This window comes from Octodon degus, unplaced genomic scaffold (genome assembly GCF_000260255.1).
Source record: "Octodon degus isolate 3935 unplaced genomic scaffold, OctDeg1.0 scaffold00021, whole genome shotgun sequence".
In the NCBI taxonomy this organism is placed as follows: Eukaryota; Metazoa; Chordata; class Mammalia; order Rodentia; family Octodontidae; genus Octodon; species Octodon degus.
In genome coordinates, this window is record NW_004524597.1 from 6,670,275 (window position 1) to 6,681,037 (window position 10,763).

The 10,763-nt window shown below is 51.9% G+C and overlaps 1 protein-coding gene across 1 annotated transcript in view; it reads left to right on the forward strand.

Annotated features, from left to right (window-relative positions):
• The window catches only part of Ppl (periplakin), a 44,530-nt gene that overhangs the window by 19,992 nt on the left and 13,775 nt on the right, over window positions 1–10,763 (forward strand). Inside the window, exons 3-9 of the mRNA XM_004627793.2 lie at window positions 4,588–4,742; window positions 5,417–5,537; window positions 6,124–6,249; window positions 6,334–6,375; window positions 7,820–7,981; window positions 8,058–8,165; window positions 9,204–9,299. Coding sequence (XP_004627850.1) covers window positions 4,588–4,742; window positions 5,417–5,537; window positions 6,124–6,249; window positions 6,334–6,375; window positions 7,820–7,981; window positions 8,058–8,165; window positions 9,204–9,299 — 810 coding nt within the window. The remainder of the gene's footprint in view (window positions 1–4,587; window positions 4,743–5,416; window positions 5,538–6,123; window positions 6,250–6,333; window positions 6,376–7,819; window positions 7,982–8,057; window positions 8,166–9,203; window positions 9,300–10,763) is intronic.

Genomic DNA, 10,763 nt, shown 5'->3' on the forward strand with positions numbered 1-10,763 from the left:
GCAGAGCTTCTGAGTTCCAGGGGTGGGGACCAAGGACACAGCTCAGCGTCCTGTGGTGCACAGCATGGCTCCCATCCCAGGAACCCTCCAGCCCCCCACATCACTCTGCTTGCGGTCAGGAAGCCCCTCTTGTACACATAGTGTGGTGACAGGAGCCAAGGCTTCCAGGGCCTGGACTTTTGCTGCCTCCATGGAAGCTTTCCTGGTCTGGAGCAGGACCAGCCTAGGAGCTAGCCCTGGGGTGTGGCCTCAGCCTTGCCACTCCCTATGTGACCTTGGGTGAATAGCCAGCATACCTCCCCACTGGGTGGTTTCCTCCAAGAGGATAAGCCTTAGGGTTCTTGTGAAGGTTCCGCAGGACTCCGCAGGTGCCAGGCAGGTGCCTGTGATCTCTGGCAGCTTTGTCCCACTCACACATCTGCCACCAGGCTTGGCACGCAGGCTGTCCTCATGCCTCAGTCTCCCTTGAAACAGGGAAAACAGCAGCTGGCAGATTCTCCTGAGGCCTGAGCACGGTCGGTGTCTCTGCGCTGTCTGTGAAGCGCCTACACACCACTTCCGAGCTGACTGCCTTCTCACTGAACATCTGGCCAAGCCTAGCATAGCTGGAGAAACTGAGGTAGAGAAGGACAAGGGCTGGTTCCAAGAGACAGCCTGCAGGTGGGCCTGCCACAGACAGCAGAGAAAACGACACAGAAGGCCAAGCTACACTCAGATTTCAGAACACAATAGGGTTCTAGGATCAGTAGGGCCCCACACTCGTTGGGTTATCTTATACTACCAAGTTATCCATTGTCACTCTGAAAGGCTGAGGCAGGAGACTTGCTAATGTGAGCCTAGTTGGGATAATTTAGTGAATTAGACTCTGCCTTAAAATAAAAACTAAATAGGGTGGGGGATGTAGCTGAGGGCAAAGGGCCTGGATTCAACCCCTAGTACCTTTAGAAAATTGCTATCAGGAATTCAGATGTAACTTTCAGCCTGTACTTTATCTGGTATCTTAGTCTGGGTGGTCGTTAGGGTCCCACCAAGAGGATTTGGGCCCTGGGGGTAGAGAGGATAAGGTTTGCCTGGCCCCACTTCTGTCCCAGACACAGACAGGGCTGGTCCACCCTCTGTGGCCACCTCTGACAGCTTATTCACCCCAAGGGTATCCAGAGACCCAAGGGGGTGGGTTTGAATGCACATACCTGGAACACACACACACATGCACTCACATACGTGTCCCTGTGGGTTCCACGCCACCCCCAGGTCCTCCTCCAGCTCTGGCTGCCCCACCGTTGTGTCCAGTCCTCCAGCATACCTGTGCCACCCTGATGCCCCCTCAGTGCTCCTCTGGCTTCTCAGTCTCCTCTCTCCCTCCCCTGCTGTGGTGTTTTCTTTTTCCTAAATGAAAAACAGCTTGTTCATCTCGTTTTTTCCCTCACAACAATAATGCATTTGTTACAAACATTTCAGGGCAGATAAACAAGTTTAACACAGTAAAATCCCAGTGTTCCCCCTCCAAGGCATCTGTCAGTGAAAAACACATTGGTGTGTGTCCATCTGAGTGTCTCACGTGTGTATGCCTGAGTGTGCACGTGAGTGTGACAGGGTCTGGCCCCTCACTGTGTTTGCCAGAAGGAGTGACTCAAAGTCACAACATGTCCTGGGAGATCGTGTTGAGCTGCTTTTCCACTTCAGCTCGACAAACTTTAAAAAGGAAGCCATGCTTTGAAGGCTATGAGCACCAATCTTGTGTCTCCTTTTTTCTAGAAGACATAATTTCATTACCCAAAAGATCTGAATCTCCACTTTTTTTTTTGTACTGAGGATTAAATCCAGGGCTTTTGGACGAAGGTGCACCCCCACTTTTTTTTTTTTTTTTTAATTTTTGAGGCAGGGTTTTACTAAATTGTTAAATTTCCCAGGCTGGGCTTAAACTTGTAATTCTGCCTCCACCTCCAAGACTTCTGGGAATACACTTGGCTTAAAAAGCGTTTTACTGATGTGTAGCTCATACGCACAGAAGTGTCTGTTTGAATTCACCTCTGAAGTTTGCCTTAGTAGGTAAAGTAACCACTGCCCAGGCAGAGTGGAGAGCACTTCCCAGACAGTGGCAGGGCGGTACCCGCAGAGGTGGTCTTTCTGCTGACCTTCCACAGTCAGTCTTGCTGACTCTGGACGCTCACACGCCGCTGCAGACACAGGCAGCCCCAGCGTCCCTTGGCTCATCTGGTCCTTTGTCCCAGGTGCACAGGTGTGCTGAGACCTTGCTTTCTGCTCCCACCTGCCTGAATTAGATAATGATTAATGGACTTCCCCTTTCTGCAAAATTAATCTTTGCCAATGGGGCTGGCCAGGAGAGCTTCAGGGCAGCCCAGGAGGAAGGAGTGGAGGAAATTCCACCCAACCCAGCAAGCATGCTGTTTTATTGTAACTAATTGGCCAGGCCGGGCCCAGGGTGCAGGGATACTTGGTTCCACTGACCCACAGCCTTGTCTCCCAGCCCCTTCTGCATTCCTGAGTGGCCAGGAAAGGGTGGTCTGGACACTTCTTTTCCAAGAGGAAGCTTTTGTCTAATTATCTAATTGTCTAAGTATCAGAGAAGGCCCATGGCCTTTACCCTGAGCTGTATCCCAATCCCCATTTTTTTTTTCTTTTTTTTTTGAGACAGGGTGTTACTAAATTATTACATTGTACAGGCTGGATTGGAAATTGTGATCCTGGCCAGCCAGATAGCTCTGCGGACTAAAACGCCTGTCTGCTTTAGGCAGAGAGCAGGGACTGGGTTCCATCCTGGGTGTGCATGCCAGCCCCACCCCCAGGGCACACTGAGACTGCAATTGAGACTGGGCGTGGTGGCACACACCTGTAATCTCAGCTTTTGGGAGGCTAAAAACAGGCAGATCACTATGAGTCCAATCAATGTAGTGAGACCCTGTGGACTCTATACTAAATACAAAAAAATAAAAAATTGTGATCTTCCTGTCTCAGCTTCCCAGAGTTCTGGGGTCATGGGAGTGCACCACCAAGCTTGGCTCTCCAAGAGGTAGTAGCTGAGTCTTTTTACCATGTGTCATGTCACTTCTGCTCATTTCATTTTTCTTTTCTGCCATTTCCTTATTTTTTCTATCTGTCTGTCCATCTGTCCGTTCTTCCGTCCATCCGTCCATCCATCCGTCCGTTCTTCTGTCCATCCATCCATCCATAAGTCCTGGGGATTGAATCCAGGGCCTCTCTCCTACTTAACATATGCTCTGCCGCTGTATCATGCACCTAGCCTGCCTTGTTTGTTTTTAGCATCTCTTTTGATGTATAGTCTACATATCATAAAATGCACAGATTCCAAGCACGGGAGGCCGTGCTCTTTAAGACCTTTAGTGAGTGGTGCAGCTGTTTCCTTGAATGAGGTCAGAACTTCTGGTCTCCCAGGAGGACCTCTGGGCTGTTTCTATTCAAGCATGTCATGCTCTGCCCCAGGCTGCCACTGCCTCCTGTCTGAGGTCTGCGTTTTGGGACATTGCATACAGCCTAGCATCTGTGCCTGGCTTCTTTCACTTCATACGTTTCTGAGATTTTTTGTTTTCACTGAGTTGTGCCCCGAGTTTACTTTGCCTCTTGTTTTGGTGGCTGTAGGGTTAGAATCCAGGACATTTGCATGCCAGACAAGTGTTCCACCAGTGAGCCATAGCCCAGCCCCTATCTTTTCTCAAGATGGGTCTTGTCTTGTTCCCAGTGTAGAGATGGCAACCGAGAGTCCAGCAACGGGCACAGGCTGCCCCTGGTGCCTCAGTGTTAGCTCTGTTCCCAGTCTGCTCACTGGAAGACTTGAGGCTTCTTCACCTTGAAGCATCCATCAACGGACCTGTGCTACTGAGTCTTCCCTTAAAACTACTCTGCATCCCATAGGCTCCTGTGTGTTCTCGTCCTAACCCTGCCCACAGTTCCTGTGTCCCAGCCATCCCTGCCCTCCAGCCACACCAGCCTTTTCCCCAGGCCTTAGCCATGACTTCCTCTGTTTTACCTCAGGATCTTTGCACAGATGGTTTACCTGGCCTACAACATAATTCCTTCTGTCCTTCATCTTTAATCTGTGTCACTACCTCACCAGAGGGCACTTCCCTGGCCAGTGGGCTAAAACAGGGCTCCTTACTCCCTCTCTGATGCATTTCCTTCACAAACATGACCTGTGCTGAGCTTGCAGTCACCTCCATGAGGTTTCTGTCCACTTGCCAGGCTAGCAGTCTCCCAGCCTGGATGGTGAGTGCCAGCAAGTACAGTCATGCCCTTTCTACCCCCAGCTATGAAGCTAAAGGAGGAGAAGTGTACTTGATCTAGTTTCAGTGGTTTAGTCCATGGTTGACTAACTCCAAGGCAGGACATCATGGTAGATGGGCCCAGAGAAAGCATGACCTCCAACCAGTCTCCCTTTCCTTAATACAAGACTCTCTAGGGGAGGAGTATTTTAAATGTAGACCAGAACAGTAGGTGTTTAAGCCTGTTTACTGAGGGACTAAAGAAAAGACTAGAAGGGGCAGGGGGAGCTCCTTGCTGCCTTCCTGCTCTGAGTCCTGCCTGTTGTCCCCTCTCATGTGACCCTTACAGGATGTGGCCCGGCTACAGGAGGGCCAGAAGCCTGAGCACCAGGACGTGGTCTTGCAGAAGGTGTCAGACTCCGAGAAGCTGCTATACGTCCTGGAGGCAGATTCAGCCATCGCCAAGCACATGAAGCACCCACAGGGGGACATGATTGCAGAGGAGTAGGTTGCCTCGGCTCTGGGCCCCAGGGAGCCATTCTGGTCTGTGGACCAGGTGGCTACAAGAACCCAGTTGGGGCTTAGGGAGGGCTGACTGGATGATGGGCAAACCAGATGCTTGAACTTATCTTCATGGCAGCCCTGTTCTGCAGTTGAGGAAACTGAGGCTCAGGGAGTTGATATCTTTTGTGCTGGTCTAAGCTCCATGAGCTACCAATGTTGTGTGACCTCTTGAGTTTTAAAGGAGTCCCCCTCCAAGGCCTGAGGCCCCCACTCCGACTCCCCAAACTTATCCTTCACACTTTGGCTTACCATGGGTGAATCAGCACCCCAGCTCTGCCAGGACAGAAGTCTCTAGGACTCTACCACCCCTTTTCCTTATGCAACATAGCATGCACACCTATGTGTCACTGCTATAGGTGGGCTCCACAACCTTCTGTAGTCTGGGCACATCATGAACCCACAATAAATGTTCATTGAGAAAGAAAGTTCGAGGCAATTTAGACAGAAGAGGATGGGGAGAAGGATATAGTGACAACTTAGAACCCAAGGCCATTGTGACCCTGTCCTCCCAGCCCCTGATAGAAAGCCCAAGCTGGAGTCAGGTCCCTTCTCAGGCTTAGGCAGTTCCCCTGCCAACAAGCTGCACCAACCCAGGGATCCCTCTCCCCACTCAGCATCCGGCAGCTGAAGGAGCGTGTGGCCAACCTCCGTGGGAAACACAAGCAGGTCTACAGCCTGGTGGCAAAGGAAATCAACCCACAGGTCAACTGGGCAGCGCTGGTGGAGGAGAAGCTGGTATGCAGCCCGGGTGGGTGGGCGCGTGGATGCAGAGCCACTATTGGGGCACCATGGTGCTGCTGGGAGGGCCGGGTCCCTGTATGTCCTGATATTGTGCTGATGAGAAAAGTAAAATGCAGAGGAGACCACTGCCTATTTGGAGTTGCACAGCAGAGGCAGGGGAGATTCAGACCCTGTCCCCATGGAACCCCAACTCACTGGGGTCCTGGCAGGGCTCTTGGGCCAGGCTGGGGCAGTTTCCAGCTCAGCTCCACCCAGGATCATATCACAGCTGCTACAGCAACTGTTTTCAATGTGAGGCCCTGTTCTGGCTGTCAGTCTTGTGACCCTGAGCACATGGCTTCTGTTTCCCCAGCCTCTGTTTCCCGATCTGTGGGCTTCTTGAAGTTGCTATAAGACCAAGGGTAGGCTCAGCGAGGAGATGGTCAGCAGTCAAGTGTCTGTGGCTTCCCTGTCACCTTTGCAGACCCTGGCCATCCTGGAAGGAAGAGACCATTTTTCCTAGTCCAGGGCATAGAACAGGTTCTAAGGAGAACTGCAAGCCCAGCCCCACCCATTCCTCTTGGCTTCATCCCACCACTAGGACAAGCTGAGCAGCCAAAGGTTCGGGACTGACCTGCCAATGGTGGACAGCCAGGTGGAGCAGCACAACATCTTCCACAATGAGGTCAAGGCCATCGGGCCCCACCTGACCAAGAATGGGGACAAGGTGGGACATGTGGTACATGGGGAAGCTGGGAGGGGCCCCCTACACCTTGACACTGACCCTATGTACCCTTGGCTTTGCCCTCAGGAGCAGGACAGCGAGCTGCAGGCCAAGTACCAGAAACTGCTGGTGAGACTCCCTGGAACCGTGGGACGGGAGCTCAGGGGTCCTAGGGATCCCTTCTTCTCCTAAACACAGTGAGGGTTTGCAGTAAGCATTCTCCACACAGCAGGAGGAGATTATGTAGAAAGAGATCATGCTCCAGCCCCTTCCCAAGAGATGACCACTTTCCTTGTTGGCTTTGTGGAGACCCTGAGAGAGCCCAGAGTATAGCCTGTCCTGCAGTGTGCTGCTTGGTTCTTTATTAAGAACCTGCTGTGGGCCAAGTGTGAAGCCATGCGCTGTCTAGACACAAGCCTTCTGGTTTCTTTTTCAGACCATTAGAGAATGCACCACCACCACCCTGTGGGGGACTGAACCCAGAGCCTTCCCCCTGAGCTACATCCTCAACTCTATTTTCTTTTATGATTTTACTTTTTAAATTATTTTGAGACAAGTTCGCACTAAGTCACTAAATTGCCCAACCTGGGTCTAAATTCAAATCCTTGTGCTTCAGACTCCCAGAATGCTGGGATTACAGACCTGTGCCAGAATGCCCTCCCTTAAATTTAGAGACAGGGTCTCACCAGTTGCCCAAGCTGGGTTTGATGTCGATTATAGCCGTGTGTCGCTACGCTCAGCAGACATTTCTGACACCTCAGCCAGACGACACCGAGGTAGCTTCATGTAACAGGAGCAACTGCCACCACCCTTGCTTGCTGGTCCTGACAACTTGACACTTCTGCATCAAAAATGGAGCGCTTCTCATTTCCAGGGAAGTGCTCACAGGAAAGGCTCCAGCCCTGCTCACAGAGCCACTAACATTTCAGAAGGCTTTGGCATGGGCCTGGCCCACAGAGGGCCCTGTGCGCACAAGTTGTAGTTCCTCCTCTCAGCCGTAAGACTTGCGATGTGCCTCTCGTTTCAGCTCTCTAAACGTGAGCATGATAAAGATAAATGCATTGTGGTGGTGCACACCTGTAATTCCAGCACTCAGAGGCTGAGGCAGGAGAATTGCAAGCTCAAGCTCAGTTTGGGCTTGAACTAGGTGATTTAGCAAGATCTTGTCTCAAAAACTAGAAAAAGGGGGTGCAACTCAACATGAATGCCCTGGGTTCAATTCCTGTTACCACAAAAGTAAGTAAATAAAAGTAGAAGTTATTACCGCAGTTGGTTGACCACCAGTTGCATGCTAGTCACTGAGCCCTAAGTGTCAATGCTGCTATTATGCTCATTTTACAGATGGGTAAATTGATGCTCCAGGAAAATGTCAGTCTTAGGAGCATTTTGCCAGTCTTGTTCAGTGCCTGGAGTCATGTCCAGGATTCAGCAGATGTTCAGTAACCACTGGCTGAGTGACCAAGTGTCAGAGAATCCAGCTTTGGGACTTGGACTTGCCCCAGGCAGCCAGATCCTGACCCTGCAGGAGTGGGAGGGAGGCCAAGCCCAGCATTATCTGTCCTGGCTCCTGCAGGCAGCATCGCAGGCCCGACAGCAGCACCTGAGCTCACTGCAGGACTACATGCAGCGCTGCACCAATGAGCTGTACTGGCTGGACCAGCAGGCCAAGGGCCGCATGCAGTATGACTGGAGTGACTGCAACCTCGACTACCCCAGCCGCCGGCGCCAGTACGAGGTGGGCAAGGGGCCTGGGGAGGGCCAGGAGGGCTGTAGGACTTCCGGGCAGCTGCTGAGTCCCTGTCCTGCTGCAGAATTTCATCCATCGGAACCTGGAGGCCAAAGAAGAGAGGATCAACAAGCTGCACCATGAGGGGGACCAGATGCTGGTGGCTGAGCACCCTGGGAGGAACTCCATTGAGGTGAGTGTGCCCAGAGAAGGGGGCTCCACTGAGTGGAGGTACCTGTAGGGTGGCGTCTACCCACAGGCTCCTGGGATCATGGCAGCCCTGGAGGTAGGGTCCCATCGTTGCATCCACATCTCTGTCGCTCCATGTCATTGGCTCCATCTTGCTGCGCCCCTGCCTCCCCTTGCCACCTTCATCCTTCACATCCTCCTTGCCCCCAGACTTCTCAAGCACCCACGTGGCTGACTCCTAGGGCTGTGGTCCTGAATTCCTATAACCGGGAATTATACTACATGCGCTGCACACCCGTGTACTCTTTCACATGGCCGGAAGTAGAAAATCCACGTGTGGGGCAGGTTGCATTGCCCCAGGGAGGACTTGTTCCCCGTTTTCTTCCCACATTTGGGGCACTGGCCATTTCCAGTGCCATGTCTGTGTTTATTCTTGTTTGTTTTCCTTTTAGTACCAGGGATTGAACACAGGGCCTTTGCACTGAGCTCATCCCTGGCTCATCCAAAAGAAAGTTTGAAACAGCCTCACCAAGTTGCCCACAGCTAGGCTCACACTTGGAATCCTCCTGCTTCAGTGTCCCAAAGTGCTGGGTTCTGGGTTCTAGGACATTAGTTCCAGTACATTTAGGGCTACCCTAATTCCGGGATGATTTCATTTTGAGATTCTCATCTGATCAATTTGCAGCAACACTATTTCCAGGGAAGGCCATATTCTGAGTTCTAGGTAGATATGAACTTAGGGAAGACGCTATTCAAGCCCCATGTAGTACCTTTGGGAGAATTTTTTAAAGGTACCCATCAGCTGCCCCCGCCCCTTCTCGCCCCTTGTGTGCTGCGCTGGCTGAGCCTCTGTACATGGCAGCCCCCTTTGGCTCCTCGCCACACTTCCTCTCTTCCTCTTAGCCCTGAGCAGTGGCTGGCTACTGCTGTGGGAGCTGCCTTCAGACAGACATCAGACACCCCACTCCCCCTCTGCCCCTTCCCAGAATCCCACCAGTCCCCTCTTCAGTGCACGGTGACCAGTTCCTCTGTTTCTTGGCAGGCACACATGGAGGCTGTGCATGCAGACTGGAAGGAGTACCTGAACCTGCTCATTTGTGAGGAGAGCCACCTGAAGTTCATGGAGGACTACCACCAGGTGCCGCCTGCCCCACTGCCCCACAGCAGGGGTACTGGTGCCTCACACATGGCCATGAAGTCACAGGGATGGCTCCCTGGCCCCCACACCCACACCCGTGGTGGTGTACACAGCATGGCACAGGCTTGCTGAGCACTTCTCTGGAGACCAGGGAGGGGGAGTTTCATTCAGAAGGTCATCCTGGGGCCCAGGAATAAGTGTGCAGGTTTTAATTTTGATGAAATATACATAACATAAAATCTGCCACTTTAGCTCTCCCTCCCTTTTTGAGACAGGGCCTCACTGTGCTGCGCAGGCTGGCCTTCAACTGCTAGGCTCAAGCAGACCCCCTGCTTCAGCATCCTCAGGAGCTGGGCTGCAGGCATGTGTCACTGCACCTGGCTTATTTTAGCCAATAAGAAGTGTAGAGTGGATTGCATTCACAATGCTATGCAATTATTACTTCTATTTCCTAAATGTTCCCATCACCCAAACAGAAACCCTGAATCAGCCATTACACCCAACCCTGTCCCAGCCTGGTAACCTCTGGCCAGCATGCCATCTCCATGACTTTGCCTCACCTAGGGACATCACAACTAGAATAGATCTGAGCGGTACTTGGGCTTATGCCACACGTGTCCTCTTGTGTCTGACTTCTCTTGCTGAGCACAGTGTCCTCAAGACTCGTGTGCACTGCAGCCCATGTCAGTGCCACACCCCTTGGTGTGTCTAAGCAGTCTCCTGTGCAGGTGGCCAGCCTGCACTGCGTCTGACCCATCACCTGCTAGCAGATGCTTATTTCCAAAGGTTGTGTGTGTTAAACAAGAGCCGCAGGTGGCTCTCGTGACTGAGATTTGGAGATCTAGACTCAGCTGACACCATAACTCCTGCTTGGGCATCTGAGTCACTCTGGGCTTTTTAGGGCTGTCATTCCAGGCTGCAGCCCAAGTCTCCAATCCAGGGCACAGCAGACAGTGAATGAATTGAAAGTTGATGGACGAAAGAATGGACAGGACTTTTACAAACAAAAGGAGAGGTGCAGATCAAGGCTCCAGAGGAAGGCACAGTCACCCACTGTGCCTTGTTTAGTGATGGGAGATGAGATGGGAGAAATTTGTCGTCATGCAATTTTGCCACTGGGTAGACAGAGTGTGCTTACACAAACTATAATGGCTCCGGGTGCCTCTAGATGATACATCATGGTGCGTGGTGCGTGGTTGGCCAAGATGTGGTCATGTGCTGTATCACTGTATGGTGTTGTCAGGGCATTCTGGGCATGGAGAGGAATGGAGTAAAAGCCTAAACTTCTGAGTGTGGTGAGACTTTGTCTCAAAAGGAAAAATAAAGAGCTGGGGATATAGCTCAGTGGCTTAAAGTGCCTGCCTGGCAAGTGCAAGGTCCCAAGTTCAATCTCTGGGGGGCCTAGCCCTAGCTCCATTCTTTAAGTGGCTGCTTCCACAATGCTGGCAGCCTCAGTTTGCTGTA